At 40.3% G+C, this 20,204-nt stretch overlaps 1 protein-coding gene across 3 annotated transcripts in view; it reads left to right on the top strand.

Moving 5' to 3' along the window:
* The window catches only part of LOC101164594 (glucosidase 2 subunit beta), a 191,818-nt gene that overhangs the window by 146,613 nt on the left and 25,001 nt on the right, over window positions 1-20,204 (top strand). For all 3 annotated transcript variants that reach the window (XM_011487338.4, XM_004079742.5, XM_011487339.4), the window contains exon 12: window positions 18,121-18,192. In XM_011487338.4, coding sequence (XP_011485640.1) covers window positions 18,121-18,192 — 72 coding nt within the window. The remainder of the gene's footprint in view (window positions 1-18,120; window positions 18,193-20,204) is intronic.

Here is a 20,204-nt window from a genome sequence, read left to right as displayed (position 1 = left end):
TTGAAGTGTATCTTGCGGTTCCCTTGAAGTGTATCTTGCGGTTCCCTTGAAGTGTATCTTGCGGTTCCCTTGAAGTTTATCTTGCGGTTCCCTTGAAGTGTATCTTGCGGTTCCCTTGAAGTGTGTCTTGAGCTTCCCTTGATGTGTGTCTTGCGGTTCTCTTGAAGTGTGTCTAGTGGTTTCCTTGAAGTGTGTCTTGCAGTTTCCCTGAAGTTTGTCTTGCGGTTTCCTTGAAGTGTATCTTGTGGTTTCCGTGAAGTGTATCTTGCGGTTCCCTTGAAGTGTATTTTGCGGTTCCCTTGATGTGTGTCTTGCGGTTCTCTTGAAGTGTGTCTTGCAGTTCTCTTGAAGTGTGTCTAGTGGTTCCCTTGATATGTGTCTTGCGGTTCTCTTTAAGTGTGTCTTGAGGTTCTCTTGAAGTGTGTCTAGTGGTTTCCTTGAAGTGTGTTTTGCAGTTTCCTTGAAGTTTGTCTTGCAGTTCTCTTGAAGTGTTTCTAGTGGTTTCCTTGAAGTGTGTCTTGCAGTTTCCTTGAAGTGTATCTTGTGGTTTCCGTGAAGTGTATCTTGCGGTTCCCTTGAAGTGTATCTTGCGGTTCTCTTGAAGTTTGTCTTGCGGTTTCCTTGAAGTGTATCTTGTGGTTTCCGTGAAGTGTATCTTGCGGTTCCCTTGAAGTGTATCTTGCGGTTTCCTTGAAGTGTGTCTTGCAGTTTCCTTGAAGTGTGTCTTGCAGTTTCCTTGAAGTTTGTCTTGCGGTTTCCTTGAAGTTTGTCTAGTGGTTTCCTTGAAGTGTGTCTTGCAGTTTCCATTAAGTGTGTCTTGTGGTTTCCTTGACATCATGAAAATGGGAGGTACAATTGTCATGCGTGTCATAAGTGTATCGTGAAAGCTAATGTCCTTAATTGCCTTTATGCCACACTGTATTGGTTGCTAGGGAGCGCACTGGAGCTAAAGATCTGGTGTTGAAGGATTAAGGGAAGTTAGGAAAATGGAATGTACGATTGTCGTGATTGTGGTAAGTGTATCATGAATTATTTGTAAGGAGAACCATGCAGCACCTTACTGACCATGCATAAATGCAACAGGGTGTTCATGACATAGGTAAATCCTCTTAGGAGGTCAGCAGTGAAGTTTTCATGTGATCAACTTGAGTCAGCTGAGGTGCTAGTACTGGCCCCTTACTGTCTGTGCACAAGTGCTGCATGCACAGGGTGAGCAGGTAATAGGACACCTGTAGGACGACCGGACAAACTGCACTCTGTCTAAGTTCCTCATTTCTAACAACCAGGCTGCACGCAAGGGACGCAGACTTATCACATGAACAGCACTAACGAACTCCCTATGCAGTGATTAGGGTATGGGGAGTTGACCAAATGGAAAACCAACAACTACTTTACCCTTACTTACCCTTAAAAAAAAATCACTTTAAACTGACATATGTGTAAATGTGCATGAACATTTTCACCTTATGCTCTTACCAAGTTGTCCACTATCTTAAAATGTTGTGCAGGCCACCTATGTGCTCCGTACAGGTTTATCTATAATTCCCCTGCAGACAGCCCATATCCACCCTTAAGGGCAGTTATGACTAAGTCATACTTCATTGATAGAAATAGTAAAATATTGCAATGCCTACTTTGTAATTGCTTCATCATTTTTTTCTGACCAAAAGGATACAGACCGAAGAAATACACACATTGTGTAGGTATTTCAATCCTAGGACACTAGGAGCCTGAAAAGTACAATGTACAAAATAAGGATATTTTTTATTTTTAGACCGTAACTTCTGCTGGATTCTCCTTCATGCCTGCGTTTGTGCATCTCACCATATTTCTTTTTTTTTGTAATGAACCACACTAATAAATAAGGTTACGCCCTGTTTTTCTTATAGTGCTGCTCTTTAACATAGGCCTCATGCAGAACGGAGACTGCAGAAGAGCTGGAGTCTTGTGAGTACAGATGTGTCACTGTTGCTCTCATTCTTTTGTGTGTGTGTTTGTGTCTATTTTCACTTTTAATGTGGCAACACTAATTATCACCTCGAGTCATGTTGAAATAGAATTCTCCACACGTTAAAGTGTTAAAAAATTATTTTTACACCTTCCAGGGGGAAAAAAAGTAAAGTGTTAGCTTGCTTCAGTAAATAGTACTTGATAAGTACTATAAAAAATACTTTGGGAATGTTTGGATTAAAATAATTAAAGGATATAATATGTTTTTTTGTTGTTGTTTTTTCTGATTGCCATTTAAATAAAATAATAAAAAAGTACCAATAAAAACAACTACTTGGTGAAATGCATACTTAAGCAAACAAAATATTGTTAGCACAGGGACATCAGCAACTTGAAACATTTAGATTGTACTTTCATACACCTAGAATTGCTTTCTAATTAATGTAATAAAGTGTCATAGAAAATGTATATAATATAAAATAAATTCACTTTTACACTAACCATTCTAATTTAAGTTGTTTTAATGAGGTTATTACTATCATATCTATTTAAAAATGCTTTTATTTCTCCTTAGGTATTTATAAATTTAAAGGTTCCCTTTCAACTCAAAGTTCAAAATGTTGGAGAAGATCTGTTTGTTTTTTTGTTTGTTTAAAAGTCCATCTAAATGTCCAAGGATGCCTAAGTCTGCACTTAAGTGGGTCTGTACATCAAATTTAAAGCGGGTGACTCAGGATTTTGCTGCTGAATTGTTGACTTCCAATTATAATTTTTTAAACCACTCTTTTAAACAACTGGCTTACAGGACATTTCAGTCCCTGAGTGAGCATCTTTGTCGTTTCGTCCACTCAGCTTTGCTGCTTTTGGCTGAATCTGAACTCTTGCCACACTCTCTAAATAAAAAAAAGTTATATATATATATATATATATATATGTAGACCATTTACGTTTTTTTTTTCCATTCTTACTATATTTGAGGAAAGAACAATGTGTTTTGTTTTGTTTTTTGAGATAAAGGGAGACAGCTTTAAATGATTAGCTGGAGGCTGTTTTCTATATTGGCCTTAGTGATGTCGTTAGAAACCAAATTGACGATTGAAATCTCGTTTTTATAGTTTCCTATCTATATGCATGTAAATGCAGGGATCATTTGAGGGACAGAGCCTCTTTCCCTTTCTATTTGGTTTCTTTGCATAATTTAGTAGGAAAGCAATCTTTGTTCATCTTCTTGCCTTTTTATTTTTTTTTAGAACCAAATACCATTACAGGCACAAATGGTTATATTTAGTTCTTTTTGTCAAAGAGGAACCAGATTTTTGGATGGTAAACATCAATGGTGATATGTACTGTGTATTGTAATGTTGAGGAACTAGAATACACGTTTTTTTTTTTCCATTTTGTTTTGTTTTTTACAGTTTCAATTCTCTACAAGGAATCCTTTCTAACCTAAAAGCAGACAAATGTGCAGCCTAAATGTCCATGTGGTCACTAAAACCAACCAACTTATGAAGTAAACCAAGATCTTTTTCAGCACAAAATACCCTGCTTGTGTAAATCATTGACTGTATATGAGAACTGGACTGAGCGACTCCTTTTCTCCAATGTGCCTCGATGGATTATATAGAATATGGTTAGAAGAAAATTGGAAATATATAAAACCTGTGTTGAATGCTGTATATCCTTACATGCTTTGTTAGCTAGAAAGTTAGTTCTTCACTAAAAACCCCCCCATATGCAATGTTTGGGCTCCAGCATGACCGACAGGTGGATGTTTTTAATAACGTCCTCCATTTCTAGCCTTCCAACAATCAAAGCATCGTCCAGATGAACAGTTTCATACCGTAGTCCGTGGTGTGTATTTGCTTTTTGAGTTTATTGAAGCTATTTTGAGGCAAGTGCGTTTATTGTTTTTTTTCCTCTATATATTTGTGTTTGATAGACTGCCAGCACGTCCACAGATAACATTCTAGTTTCTGTCAGATGGAAGCAGTCCAGCCCATGCAATCATACACAAGGGAAAATTAGTGTGGGATGAAGGGATGGGTTGATGTTCAGCCCTCTTTTTCTTATTCACGTTTATTACAACTGACACATAAAATTCATGCCTGATAAACAGCTGACTGGAATTCAGAGTGCCATATAAAATTAACTTTTTTTAAGGTAACCGAGACATAAAACACTGTCTTACCAGTGATGTCTATGTTTTCAGTAACAGAAAATTTAAATAAATGTTGCATCCTCAGCGCCCATTCATAATGTGATCTTTTTCCAAATGCTCCACTTGTTATATTAATCATGTTTGAAAAGGTACATACTGTGGCGTAATTGTCTGTTCTGTATTTAATTCTCAATAGACCTTTAGTTTCTTTTTGATGATGTGTTGGTGTCTCTATTGCCATAGTCTGTACAGTTTTCCTGCACCCCTGACCCAAACCAAGGGCAGGCCACTGTATAGACCTGTTCAGACTGAGCTCAGCATTGAATAATAGAAAGTAATTCACACAATAGGTTTCCATCAAACTTGTATTTATGCATATTCATTAAAAAGAAATGTTGACATGTTTAGTCTAAATAGCTAAAAGGATGTTGTATCCTGTTCATAAGATGAAGTTTGTCTAAAGGTTTATTTGGTGTCTCAGTTTATGAATTTCTTCAAGTTCAAGTTGAAAACATGAAAAACATAGACATCCATCATTGGCTCAGGGGCGGGGCTTGGGGGGCGGGGGCCTGGGCTGAGGAGACCCAATGCAGAGGGGGGCCTGGGGGGGACGGCTTTTTCACCAACCAGGGACTAGTCTACCAGCTGTCCCCGACTTACCTTCTTCCTCATGTAATCACTTATTAGGGTGAGGGGGGGGTTCAGGACTACTTGGTAGTGGCAAACCATGGAAGGGAGGCCCCTCCCCTTAGGTTTTAATTGCACCTTAGACATGTAAGACCGTCAGTGGGGCTTGGACATCACGGCCAGCAAGCAGCAGGTGTCTTCTCAGCGCCCTACCCGCCAATTTTAACTGCACCTTAGACATTTGGGGTCCCCTTGGAGACCCTCATATCACTCAATTATTGTGCTACTGCCTTCTTGCCACACGCCTGCCAGGGGTGTTAGTACAGCACAACCTGTGAAAACATTTCCTCATTCAAAACTCACCGAGAGAACATAAGCCGGCCAAGCAGCCCTTCTTTGTCCTCTCCCACGCATATCCTTTCGTTTAGATTGCCACTGTGCCACCTCCAAATGTGCCCGGGCGGCCAATGACCAATGTCCACAGCGAGGTGGCATTTTGGTATATGTGACCGTAGTGCCGCGCTTAGGCCATTCCCAAGGATCTCATTCCTGGTACAGTTCTCATTAAAATATAAAATGTATCCATAGAAATAAATTAATTTTGCATAAGAGTAAACAAAAACATATTTGTGCAAAAAGCCCTCTAGAGGTTACATTGTGAACTGTGCCTGCCTGCAGCGACTTAGGTTTTTAAATCTGCTTTATTATGGAAGCTTAAGCTTTTTCCATTTTGGGTGAAAACTATTCCAAAAGAAAACAACCTATTTTAAAGGCTTTTTTCACAACTGCACAAAAAATTTCAGGAATTCTGGAAAGAAAAAAAATTTTTTTTAACCAAGAATGAGCAAACCGTACGGAACCATTCAAAAGTCTTTTTTTTTTTTCCTTAAAACCAACTTTTTAAGCACATATCAGATTTATTTCCACATATGAATGAGGCCTGTATCCGATCTGAGAAAATCGAAATCCATGCGTTTTTTTCCTGCTTACACGTTCACCGGTCATATCCGATCTGTGCCACATGAGAGGAAAAAATCGTAATTGGGTCACTTGAACCATGCAGTGTAGATGTGGCCTTATAGACATAGAGGGGAAAATCTTGACTTTTATTTGTAATTTAACATTTCATTATGTAAAAAAGTATGGTTAAAAAATCAACGGATTAGTAAAGTTTTATATAACACTCACAATATAAGCTACTGAGTAACAACAAGCACTTTCACTTAAATACACGTCAGTGAGTTGCTGTAGGCTATAAAGATGAAGTAATGATTTTCTCTTAAGGTTTGATAATAAACAATTAACAATGTTGTTTTATTCTGATAGGGCACCTTTGACTTGTGGCGTGCTCGTTGAGAGTAAACAGTGCTACCTGCAGCCATTGTTGATGTTGCTGGAGTTTGCAGTGTAACCTTCAGTGAACTGCGCCCACGCTGCCACATAGCAGTCTAGTGGCAGATGTGCTTAATTGCTGTTTTTCTTCTTCCTCTCTTTTTGACAAGATCTCAGTGAAGGAATAAATTAGCTTTAAAGTTTATTTTTTTCTACATCTAACATCCAGATCTACTGGAGAGTTTGCGCCGTTGCTTGAGTTAACCCTGAACGAGTTGTTTTTAGTCAAAGGTTGAATCCAAATTCTTCCCCTACCCCTCAGCTTCTCCCCACCCCTGCATTTAGCCCTCCAAACGGAGAGTTCTGTGAAAACTAGTGTCTTCGGACGTTACTCCCGCTAGATGACGTCATCAATAGTCGCGGGTCAGCTACGTTAGCGCAGGGCTGCTAGTGCTCGGGAATACATAAAAACATTGGTTTTATAAATTTAAAAAAGGTCATGCTAAAACAATAAGTCAGTACTTACATTTAAATGTAAACGTCTGTGCATCAGAGCACACCCACGTGAAAGGAAAGCGCTTCTCCTCCGCGGAACAGCGCAACATGGAACACCCTCCTGACGGAGGACTCGGCCTCCCTCCGAGGCATAGCCCTGAAATAAACTATCCCTCCAAATGCCCCAACAATTGGAGGATTAGGGAGAAGCCTCGGGAAGGGGAAGAATTCAGATTCGGCTAAATCTTTTAATGTCTTTATATCATTAATGACTAATCCAGTGGCGGCGCTAGAACACTTTATATGGGAGGTGGGAGGGGGCAGAATACTTTGGAAGGGGGGCAAATGAGAATGAAATAGAAAATTTTAATAATTCAATATGGGTTAGCTGGTCATTCCACAACACTAGCACATCCTATACAAATACAGAAATCCAATAAATAAATACAAGCATTCCAAAATAAAAATCCATTAATTGAAAATACAATAAAACCATAAAACATTTTAAAATTATTGAAATGGATGTAGGCCAATACACATGAAGGATCACAAATAGGTATTTCAAACAGTTTTATAACTATAATTATTTTCTAAGCTAATATTAGCTGATTCTATTTTTAATGCTTAAAGAAGCTTTTATAGATGATTTCTTAATCCTTCTCACTAATGATACTATTATCGATTGCTAAGGGGGTAGCTGTAAAAAGAACTCTTCAAGGCCTTAAGACATTTTATTTTTATGAATCTTTCTCTTTTTGCGCACAACAGATGAAATCCTGAACTGTATCTTTGCTTAAACCAAGAGTGGACAACACAAGCAAGGTCCGGAAGGCCACTGTCCAGCCTCTTCTCCATCCGGCCCTGCCCTTTTAGCTTCTGATTGGCTGGAGACGTTTCATGCAGGTGATCAGTAGTGGAAAGGAAAGTCTTTACCTGAGAACCAACAGGATTGTAACCTTTAATAATAAAAAAAACTTGGCTCAAACATACTAAATAAATCAAAACTGGCCTTACAGCATGTTCAATGAGACAAGGCTACTAGATGCTGCTCTTCAAAGACCCTTGAATTTCACAGTTGAATGAGCATTGACACACACACCAGGCAATCACTCCAAAGATTCAGGAACGATGTGCATCTGGTGTGAATGTTAAATAAACCCATTTAGTGGCGTCTACAACACAAGAACCCTTGTCTCTTGATAACCACACATGAACCTAAACAATGCATTGTTGTTGATGGATATTACTATCATGTACAAATGAGACAGATTGTTTTCTAAAAAAAGGAAAACATTTAGTCCCTATTCAAATAGCGGCTGCATAGCTCAGTTGGCTAAATGCAAGGCTGGCGCATGGGAACCCAGGTTTTGACTCCCAGGGGACTCGAAGAGCTTCATCCAGTGTGGGTCTTTGGGTAAGACCCTGTCTGCTACTGCATAACTGCAGCCACGATAGGTCTCAAGTCTGGGTCCGGTGGCCAGCCTGGATAAACATACTAGGTTGTGTCAAGAAGGGCATCCGGCGTAAAAAATCTCTGCCAAACCACTGTGGCGACCCCTGGGAAAATGCTGAAAGGTGAACAACAACGTTTTCTTCCAGAGGTGCATACATCAGCGTCCAGAACCGGAAGTCCTCATTGGGAACGGGAAGAACCCCATGTCACTCGGAAAAACACCTTGCGACCCTCTGTTATTCGCATTTTAAGCTTTAATTAAAAGTCTTTCTACTATTCTGAATGCTTTTTCATTAGGGTTAGGGTAAGTTGCATAATTTCGGCTTCTGGCTGATTTGGTCAAGCACCATCTTGCAGAGGTCCCTCTCTGCAAAAGTTGCGTTCTGGTATATAAGCATTTGAAAACCCTGCTTCACTTCATTTATTAGTGGAAAGTAAACCAACAGCTATGTTTCTGATACGCCCTTCATCAGTGAGTCAGAGTGTGTAGAACATAGGAATCCATGCTTGACCGCGGGAAGTACAATGTCAAAGAGCATCAGCAGAGTGTTGGACAAAGAGGGAATCAGTTTCAGTATCTAGTGCGAGAGCATTCTACAGAAAAATAACACAAGTTTTGTATTCTTCTTGGTGCTGTGTTATGCCCTTCACTACAAGACCTAATGACCACTGGTGTCCACCATTAATATGAGCCTTTTGTGATCAACATTACATTCAGGAAATCTTTTTTAGGTTATCTTAAGAGTCAGATTTAGAGCTCATTAGTGTCCAAACAAGCATCAAACATTCTCCAAGGTCAGATCATCCAATACTTAAGAGTACTGACAAAAAAAACATGAAGGGTATCTTATTTCTCCATCCTGACAGAGCTGGACTACCATGTTAAACATGTGTGTTCATGTTAGCAAAGTTAAAAAAGGCCTCGCAAGTATGTCACGCTGTAAGTTGAAAGCAGTAACAGGGGTGCACTGGGTTTTTATAAAGTACAATCTGAGCAAGTCAGAAGACTTTTGGGATGGCGTCCTTTGGGCGAAGGGGGTCAAAGTTTATACAAAGGATCGGCCATAAACTCCTCTGTGTACCAAAGTATTTCTGGAGTAAAATGTGCCGCCATCTGTTTAACAACTAACCTTTGGCTAAAAGTGGGTCAAGCAACAGGATAGTGTTCCCAGGCTCACCAGAAGCTCTGCTACTGAGTCGAGGCTTTGCCAAAGAAGGTTGCCAATGTCTAGAACTCACAGAGACGGAAATGGCACAGGTTGGGGGGGGGCAAAAGAGCTCCGAGTAAATTAGCGTCTACAAACCTTGATGGACTAAAGCAAATCTGTAAAGATGAACAAATGAAAACCCCTAATGATGGAAATATTTTCAAAAGTTGGAAAAGAAAGTGGTAATTTCTTATTCCGCATTTTGTATGCCACATTAATGAATAACAGCAACTGAAAAAAAAGGATATTTAATTGTGAATTACCAGTCAAACAAAGCGATAGCTTATGCCTTAGTCCTAACGGGCCTTACTGTCAGTTCCGGGATCTCTGCCAGAGAAAAATGGGCATTCCGTTCACTTTGGAGGGATTTTCGTGCCATTATTATTCCAAGTGCAACACTCACTGTTTTGAACGTAAAACAAACTAAAATTTGTTTGCTCCAAAAATTATTTTTCACTTGAAACTCTGAAATATGTGCAATCACAACAATTATGTCCAATCACAGACAAGGACTTTAAGGTTGATGCCGATTGGTCAGAAATCCTTCCAACCTGCTCGTAGACTGGATCAGGTTCATTCACAATTGAATCGGTAAGTTCAAAAGGGGCCCAAGTCCACAATTTTTCAAAATAGAGATCATATATGTTCTGTGGTCTTCAAGGGAAAAGCTATCTGATTGTGTGCAAAAAAAGTCCCAATTTAAAATGCATTAATGCAAAATTCCTGGACTTGGGCCTCTCTTGCATGGGTTTAGCTTTATCCCATAGAGGGCAGCACTAGTTATCCAATATGGCAGCGCCCCTGTTTAATTCAAGAAGTGCGCTCTTCTCTTTTCTACGATACTCTAAAAGCCCTGACAACCCACAAACCCTCAGTACCTGCATGAATCAACCCTTCTTTGGGGTGCATGTGTCTATCGGTTGACCTTGCTGCTGGCTTTTAGAGCGGAATCCCTCTCCAAGTTGGTGAAAAGCGAGACACTGTTTGACCAGATCCCATTTTTAAAAGACTAAAAGTCCTGCTCCGATCATCTTTTGATCTATTATAAACTGTGGTCTTTATGATTATGCCTTTTTTTAGGCATTTTTTTGGCGGTACTGTTGCTGTGGAGTAACCCCACTTCCCTTTTTCCATATGTTTACATGCCCTTTCCCCAACCTAACATTACTGGTGCACCAAAAATGCCGAAGAATATTAGCACTATCTAGCTGAACACTTTTTAAGCCAGATGCCAGCTTGGACGAGGAAAACAAAGACGTACATGGATCTAGAGCCGGATGTAGCTTCTACATCACTGCTACAAGCTTTTTCAAATTGCATTTTTGTTTCGTGGTCTACTGATTTACAATGGCTTGAATAAGAAAATACTCAGAAATTCAATTTTATTCTTACATTTTTTGTTTTGCAACATCCAAAAAAAAAAAAAAAATGCCACAAGAACATAGTAAAAACACCAAAAAAACAATTTTCATTGTAGTGGGTCTGTAAAGAGAAGGTTGTATAAGAAAAAAATTAAAACAAACACCTTCTTTTAAAATGTTAACCTATCAGTGCTTTTCTTGTGATAACTTCAATTTGTGAAGTGTTAAGCATTTTTTCAGATCCTCCTATAGGATAACCAAAGATCAGTATTATGATGATAAAAGCTGCTAAATATACGGATATTTCTTCATGTTATATAACTATTTTATTTGTGTATTTCTACTCTTGGATTTAAGTAGAACAGATCACCTTTGTCTTTTTGTGTGATCAGATGAATTCCTATAGGCATAGGACTCGTTTTGCTTGAGAAAGGTGCGGTGGTACAGGAGACCTTTGGCCTCCTGTCTGATTCAGTGAAGAATGAAAAACCTGCCCTTAGGGGCTGAGTGGGTCTCATCTATTCTCTGCTTTGTACCTTTCGGGCCCTGGAAAACCCCCCGCCAAAGATTTATACAGCGATACCAACTTATTATGGCAAGTGTCAGAGCCGCATTGTCAGGGCGCTGACAGATCGAAACGAAGGACACAGAAGGAGACACCCCATGGAGCTCAGCACCACGGCGGAAAGTTCACCGTTGTCATTTTTGAGCTGAAGCGTCTAATTATTATCAAAAGTTTAATAAATGACCGTCTGTGTCTCTTCTTTCTGTCTTAATTGTATTTGGTATCCTCCCCCCCCCACCAGTGTCCCTCTTGTTTCACATAATCATCTGTCATATTTGCAGCCTGTGCAGTTGGTGATTCATATGCACGCCGTCACCAGCACACTCTGATTCCCTCCCACTCTCTTTTTGCGCACTTTTTATTTCTTTTTATCCTCCAGTCGTGCCCTTCCTTCTGTCTTTGTCTTTGTTCTCCCTGGTGTTTCTCGCTCTTACATTTCCACTGCTGCCAGTCTTTCCTTTTTTTTTTCCTTCTTTTTTTTTTCTCCTCCGAGCCGTCGTCACCACATGTGCTTTTCAGCCAATATTTCCCCCTTCAGAGGCAGACTGTGCTCATTGCTAAGGATAGCTGGGGACAGTTTGTGTAAATGCGTCTATTTGACCTTTCATCAGTGTTCCATTTATGTAACGCAGATGGCAGAAAGCGAGACGTCGCTCTTGCTGGCAAACAGCTAATCAAGGCGCACCTTCAGCCTGAATATTGAGCCCAGCATATGTAATATCTTTGAACTTTTTTCCTCCCATAACCAGCGACACATTTATCCCTCGTCTTGGCTGTTTTTTGTTTTGTCTTGCCAGAGGCTACATGAAGGCAAGGATCCAAGGTCAGATTGCACTTACTAACATTCACACAAAGAAACAGATTTAATTTATTTGTTTACCTGTTTCAATGTCTTCTGTTCGGAGACGGCGACTCGGCTAAATTGAACAAAGATAAAAAATGTGTTACCTTAAGGTAAGGAGGCAGATGTGACAACGAGGAGGTACAAGAGACACAGCTTCAGGTTTTCTTTTTTCCTCTAGACTATCATGTTTCGTCTTGTCTGGGCTATCGTGGGAACGTTTGGTCAAACGTTTTCCTCTCAGACTTGAAAAGCAAACATCAAAACCGTTGTTCATTTGACTTATTCAAGTCTTTCACATTTGATGGTTCCAGTTTGGGTTTAGCTATTTCCTTCTCCTAAAAATGGTCAACCGAAGGTCTGCTATGGTTTCGTAACAAATACGCAAAGCTACGTTCATTCCATGCTTGGAAAAAGCACGTTGAAGAAATCCCTTTCAGTGAAACGTCAATGTAAACACGCAAAGATGCGTGTTTCGGGTTTCTGGTTAAAACTATCACGACCACAGTTAAAGCAGTTGATCTTGGGACACAGCTTTGGTAGTGACTTATAGGTAGCTTCCTTTTTGAAACACGGAAGTACCAACCGTTAAAAAATGCATCATGTCAAAAAATGAGCACTTTACAATCACAGACCCATTCACACACACATATTGATGGCGCCAACCTATAACCACCAGAGACAATCTGGGATTCAGTGTTTTGCCAAACCTGCAACATATTGAAACAGGCGATAGTTTGAGAATTAGTGGGATTTTTCTTTTCTGTTTATTAGAGAATCAATGAGATTGTGGATTTTTGCCATTTTTTAATAGTTTGCCCAGTACTGGATAAAATGTGTCCTATTATTTAGTGAAGATGTAAAACCAAGTTAGAATAGTCAAGATTACACTTTTTGGTTCCTGACCTTTATGTTGTTCATTGGTTTGATTCATTAAACGTCTAAATCCATTCTGGGTTTGGCACTTGGTAAAAGTTAAAAAGGTCCAGTGACTGAGAAGCAGCTGAAGTCAAACGCTCACAGTGGAGATGTTGACATTGACTTCCACAGGTTTGAATAAAGGTTTTTTCTTAAAGTGGAAGATTACCGACCTTAATGGCTGTTACGTAACCTAAGAAACACAATGTAACACTGGGTTTGAAGCTCTTACCATTGAGCTGTGTGCTCCGATGCCCCTCTTTGCTCTTGTTGAACTGAGCAGCTGTTCACTCCATGGATTCTGGATTCATTTCTTCCAAAGTTGCTTTCCAGGAACTTTCAGTGAGTGTCGGAGCTGCAGGTACATTTCCAGTTGTGTTGAGAAAAAGGGATAGAGCTTAATATCTGACTGATGGTCACAACACAGCCTACGTGTTGGTTTGCTGCAGATGTGCTGGTGCTCTGATGCGTTTAGAGAGTTCATGGTCAAAGCACAACTATATCGGTGCAATCTGTTGCCAGAAATGTTTGTATTTGTCCATTTCAATACTGACATTTTTATGAAAATTATGTGTCAGTGTTTGATATTACCTTGAGACCCTGTTCTTTGTGTTTTCTTTATTAGTCAGGACACATTTGATCTTAAATCCTCCCTTTCCAGTATTTGCTTCACAACACTGCTGAATAAAAAAAAAAGACTTTGCATGTTCTGTTTACGGATGCTAGACTTTTTTGAGGTCATGGTTTCTCCTATGGTCCAAACAAAATATTTCTGGGTAAAGCCTTAGTGGGATGCACCTGTTTGGGGGGTTGACCCATACGGGTGTTGCGGGTTTTGTGGTTGTCCATGGAGGGTTTAAAACTATCACGACCAAAGTTAAAGCAGTTCAACTTGGGACACAGCTTTGGTAGTGACTTATAGGTAGCGTCCTTTTTGAAACACGGAAGTACCAACTGTTTGATCATGTATGAGCGCTTTAAAATCACAGACCCATTCACACACACACATATTCACACAGTACACCACTGTACGTTGGCACCAACCTATAACCAAGCCCTCTATAATCAATCTATAGAATGGTTGCAAGTATGTTTTGCAGTTTCCTTGAGGCTTGTACGGCCACTTTAAGGGATTTCATGAAAATGGAATGTGCCTTTGTAGTGTGTGCGGTATCTATAAGGATGATGTACGTTGAACGCACTCATAATGTACTGGCAATGCAGCTGTATGGCACCCTTACAACACACTCTAGTCGATAGTAAGGAGTGAGCACTTGCTCTTCACTGACCGTGCACACATGCTGGACGCACAGGATCCATGAGATTCCCACATACACTACACTCTCAATGTCTAATTCTAACTGTCAGACTGCATGCAAGAAGCGCGGAGATACAGCACCAAAGGGCCTCTTGCACGGTGCATAGGATTTGGTGGGGTTTAAAAAATGAAAAATCTGTATGACACACATGCGTCTCACCTACTTTACCTTTACTTACACTTACGTGTTGTAGAAGCGTTTTCACTCATAGTTGGACTGTCACGGCGCATGCAGGGTGACGCAGCAACAACAATGGAGGTCATCCAGCAGCCCTCTTTTTCTCCGCTTGGCTTTTGGTACTTCGTATATACAAAGCATTTCATGTTTTTTAAGAGAAGATTGCAGGCGGCGAAGAGGAATACAGAAGGTTTCTTGGAGCTTTCTTTTGTCATTATGACCTTCAGCAAATCAACAGGTTTCAACAGTCGCTCCGCCCTAAGCGATCTGGTCCATTTTTCTATCAATCTACAACCAACAGGGACCCAAAAATGGTACGGTTCGGCTTAATGGGTCCACTTTATAATGGAAATGCTCAAATTACCGTACTGTACAGCTCAGTGGAAACAAGGCACTTATGGCCCTTTAGCTACGGATATGTCAGTCTCTGTTTAGCCCAGGGGTCCCCAAATCCAGGCCTCGAGGCCTGGTGTCCAACATGTTTTCCAACCAACCTGCCATTGAAGCTCCTTATATGCTAAACACACCTGATCCAGGTAATCAGCAGCAAATAAGGGAGGGTTCCTGGAAAACCAGCAGGACACCGGCCCTCGAGGCCTGGATTTGGGGACCCCTGGTTTAGCCCCTCAAAAGAAAGGCAAACTATCTGCTTTTCCCAACAATAGCTGGGTTTGCTCCAGCAACCCAATAACCCCAAACAGGTGTACAAAGAGTTTAGAAAAATACTAGATTTTTGTAGTATTTCCCATCAATTCAAGGAAAGTCTACTGTATTTTTCTAGTGTGACAGCTCCCTTTTAATAAGAAGAATTCAAACAAATAAATTCAGTCTATGCATGGGAAATATACTGCAAAGGCAAAATAGTAAAGTTTAGAAAATAGCTTCTTATTAAATGAAAACACCCAAATTTGACCATGATACCAATCAACCAGGAACCAGGAAAGGTATCACAGTCAATCAAATGATGGTTTCATTTGTACAACTTGACATACCTTCAAAGTATTAGCATGTACATTTTTGGATACTGCAATATTTCACAGCAGAAAGCCTTGACATGAGGAAAATTCTCACTTTGCAAAAGTACCAAATGTCACAGCGATTGCTTCCTGAGTTAATGTTAGACATAGGAATCCCATTTTTCTGTACAGATTAAAAGCTAAAGATAAATGCGTAAACGGGGGGTGAGGGGGGGGGGGCAATTGAAATGGACGGATCAGATCAAGATTAAATGTGTTCCGTTCAACCCAGTGAAGATAACAGAAGAACAGAGCAGCCAGTCATTTACGTCTCTGCTACCACACTCTCAGATGTTCAGGACTCTCCCTTCCTTTTTTTCTCTCTTGTAGCTTTTGATCCTCTCACTTTCCAGCCCACATGTGCAGCCCCCCGCCCTTTCTCACTCATTCCACGTCTTCCTCTGGTTGCACCAGCCTGGGCATGCTCTGCTGTATTATGGCAGTCAGAGTAACAAGTCAAATGTCAATGAAAAAAGCCCCGTTTCCTTTCTCCCCGTCAGTTCCGCCATCGCGGTCTTTGATCAGCGCCGTTCTGGAGCCGGCGTTCATTCGTGCCTCCGCTCTCTGGCTCGGTCCCCGACAAGTTTATTAGCGCCAGCCTCTGCTAATTGTTAACTCCTCCAGACTTGCCTTTGCTCAAGTGGACGAGCTGCGGGTGGGAGGGTAAATGGCACCTCCTCACATCTCTCAATGGGTAGCCTTTCAACTCTGAAGTATCTTTATTTAGGCCGACTTTTATTTGACTTTTACCGACCCAATTATGGCTCTCTTGCCTGCAGTGCTAGTTAGGATTGCAGAGTGCTTTGGTTAAAACAAAATCTGAGAGTATTAACCACTCAGGGACCCACTTATTTCTATACTGTTGAACATTCTTTTAAGTTATGTCCCTCAGACAACTGTGCAGTAAAAACAAAGTTTAACCCCAATCCTGTTTGTACTTTGCAATCAAACATTCTGGTGGCAAATATTGATGTTAACACCAGCTCTACGAATTGGCAATATAATAACTTGGTTAAGAAAAATAAAAACAACTTGAGTTTTCCAAAATGTGTGTATATTTTATTCTAACATTGATTTATCACTAAAATTGCAAAACACACAAAAAAAATGCTGTTTGAAAAAAATCATATTTGTGACAGCGGCGGGAAGGGGAAAGGGGGCAGGATTGCCTTGGATTAACAGTCGCGCTCACAACAAATTTCTAATGAATTACTGCCACTCTGCAGAAACTATTTCCTAAAAAAACAACCCAAATGTTTCTTATTTTGGCTAAAAACGACATAATTATAGTAAAAATAGCACTTGGAGGTTTAAAAACATCGTTTTATAATTTTACTAGACAGCTGGGAATAGAATTAGTCAAACAACTACCAAAAGCTGTCGGGACAAGTTAGAAAATTCCTAATCTGGGTTTAGGCTTTACAGCTAGATCTAAATTAATTAGTTGTTGATTAGTTGAAATAACATTTGCCCATAAAAGGAATTATCAATTTATTCTTTAAAAAAAAAAAAAAACTTTTGTATAACTTTAGACAAAAATGCTGCTTTTTGTTAGTTTTTACTGTAAGAATGAATAAATAAAGATGTTTACTTTCTATTTAATTCTAGTAGTTATTTTATCTTGTTATTTTTATTTTGTTAGCATAACCAATAAAATTGGTTAAAAATTGATGTACAGTAAACCCTTGTTTTTCGCGGGGGTTACGGTCCAAAAAGAACCTGTAATAGGCAAAATCCGTGAAGTAGAAACCTTTATTTTTTTTACAATTATTATACAATTAAAAACTCTATTATACATTGAAAAGAAAGAACAAACCATTTTACAAGCTCAAGCATTTGTTTCACAAATCAAAGTACTTTAGAAACGTTTTTTTTTTTCAACAAAGAACTTCTGTACTGTAATGTCAAATAATAATTTTAATCATCAATGTGAACAGAATTGCGGAGATTAGCCCCGCCCACCGCGACCCGAGTAATTGGATTAAACGGGAGAAAATGAAAAATGCTTATGAAAAAAATACAAAGTACAGTGGGACAAATAGTGACTCAGGTGTATTTCACTGCTCTTCAGACTGAGCCGCTGCATCCTGGCTCCACTCTGCAGTGTTTTCCTCTTTTGAAGCCCGCGGTGCAGCTGTGTTTGTTCGGGAGGAGAACATAGTGATAGGCAGTTGTTGCTCTTTTTTCTATGGGTTTTAGAGAAACTCGAAATTGCAAGATGATTTGCACGTATGTATGTAATGTAAATTTGGCAAGCTGTTTTACGTACGTGTACATATTAAACTGCAACGTTATTGACGCACAGGTAGAGAAGAAGCGGAGTGACTTTTTAGCCAATCAGAATGCAGAACACAATGAACAATGCAAATCCGTGAAGTAGCGAAACCGTGAAAAGTAAACCGCGTTATAGCGAGGGATCACTGTAATTACATAAATAAATCTAGTAAATTTGGTACATTGTGATTCAAAATGAAACAGATGCAGTTGTTTGGTTGTGGTTCCTTACCCTACTCATGTGTTTCACGGTAAAACAGTAAGTCTGTGTGGATAAATAGTAAGAATTTCATTCTTTTTCAGCGTGTCAGCATATTATAAACTGACTTGATTAAATAGTAGAAAAAAGAATAAGCCCCACAAGTACAATTTGTGATGTTCAACTAAAGCTGTTTGAGATGACATCTTGTCTGTGTCCCCCTGCAGGTACATGTACACCCTCTGCCCATTCAATCACATCACACAAAAGAGTACTGCTGGAACAGAGGTCTCATTGGGGTAAGTACCTCAATCACTGTCTCTTTCATTCCCTTCATGAAAATCCCGATCGATTCCAAGCCAGGATATGTCGGGGACGTTGGAAACGTGTCGAGGTCATTATGTGGAATTAAATGTTATTATGCCCCCCCCCCTCAACACACACACACACACACACTTTTTCCAACCCCTTTAGATGTTCTTTGTGTCCTGACATTTAGATGATCAACCAGACCATCTTCACTTCTGTGGTATTTAAAACTACAGAAAAGGGGTTGGGTTTTCTCTAATGAAGCTTTGGTACAATGCATTGGCGAAGTAAACAAAAAAAAAAAAAGGTCATTTTTGTCTTGCCATTGATTCCATTTAAATGAGGTAAATCCGTTTTTTGGCCTTGAAACCCATTAGTACCTTTTTTTTAAATATTAATTTAGAGTCTTCATGAAGTCAAACAGCTTTTATATTTTTGTTTCTGCCTTCTTGTAGCCTTCAGTCATGAACACATTTTTAATGAAAGTCTTCAAACCTTTTGATCAATGACAGATGGGGCACGTTTATTTACCCGCTGCAGTTATTACTGCTCTATCTCCAAAGACTTCATTCTCTCCAGAACGCTGACGTGCTGATGATTGACCATAACCTTGGGGGTTGGTTATGTTACTCCATAGGCTTGAGTGTCTTTTTAAATTACACTCGGTCCCCACGGACACACGGCTTTAGCTGTCAAAAGGACCCCCCCCATGCATTACACACACCTCTGTGTGCAGCGTCACGTGACACCCGGGAAAGGGCGATTTTGTTCGCACGTCTTAAGTGCAACCAAGCACAGAAAAGGACCATGTAATATGTGTGGCCAAAGTGTACATCGCATATTAACCCTAACCCCGCCCTAATTACATGTTAATAGTCACTTACCCTGGGAAACATACCTGGAACGCCACCAAATCAGGAATGGTAGGTAATGGTTTAAATGACCTTTTCTCTCATAAGTCCAAGAATTCAGTAAAGGTAATATAGCTGAGAAAGTCAATGAGACATTGCATCGTGTAAAATATCCAGTTTCTTATGTTCCGACTTCCTTCTTCCTGATGTTCCCATCGCTTGGCACTGCCACATCCACCACAGCGGCTTTCCTTTTGTTCTTTATCCACCTCTACAATGTCTGGTTAGTTCGCCATTACCATCCTATCAGTCTGGATCTGGAAGTCCCACAGGATCTTTGCCCTCTCATTCTCTACAACCTTCTGAGGTGTTTCCCATTTTGACCTTGGGGTTTCCAGTTCATATTCTGCACACATGTTCCTGTATATTATTCCAGCCACTTGATTGTGGCGCTCCATGTATCCTTTACCTGCCAGCATCTTACACCCTGCAGTTATGTGCTGGATTGTTTCAGGCGCCTCTTTGCACAGCCTACACCTTGGGTCTTGTCTGGTGTGGTAGATCTGAGCCTCAATGGCTCTGGTGCTCAGGGCTTGTTCCTGAGCTGCCAGGATGAGTGCTTCAGTGCTGTCCTGTAGGCCAGCCCTTTCTAGCCATTGGTAGGACTTCTTGATATCAGCCACTTCAGTTATGGTCCGGTGGTACATCCCATGCAGGGGTTTGTCCTCCCATGAGGATCTGTCCTCCAGCACTGTATCCTCTGCTCTCCATTGCCTGAGACATTCACTGAGCACACTGTCATTTGGGGCCTTGAGCTTGATGTATTCATGGATCTTGGATGTCTCATCCTGGATAGTGGCTTCCATTCTCACTAGTCCTCGGCCTCCTTCCTTGCGGCTAGCATACAGTCTCAGGGTGCTGGATTTGGGATGGAACCCTCCATGCATGGTGAGGAGCTTTCATGTTTTAACATCCGTGGTCTGTATCTCTTCCTTTGGCCATCTTATTATTCCTGCAGGGTATCTGATAACTGGCAGTGCGTATCTGCTTATTGCCCGGGTCTTATTTTGGCCATTGAGCTGGCTTCTCAGGACTTGCCTTACTCGTTGGAGGTATTTAGCCGTTGCAGCTTTCCTTGTCACCTGCTCCAG

This window comes from Oryzias latipes, chromosome 18 (genome assembly GCF_053564925.1).
Source record: "Oryzias latipes strain Hd-rR chromosome 18, Olatipes_Hd-rR_3.1".
Taxonomy (NCBI): Eukaryota; Metazoa; Chordata; class Actinopteri; order Beloniformes; family Adrianichthyidae; genus Oryzias; species Oryzias latipes.
Note: the sequence above shows the minus strand (reverse complement) of the source record. Positions and strands in the feature narration are given on the sequence as shown.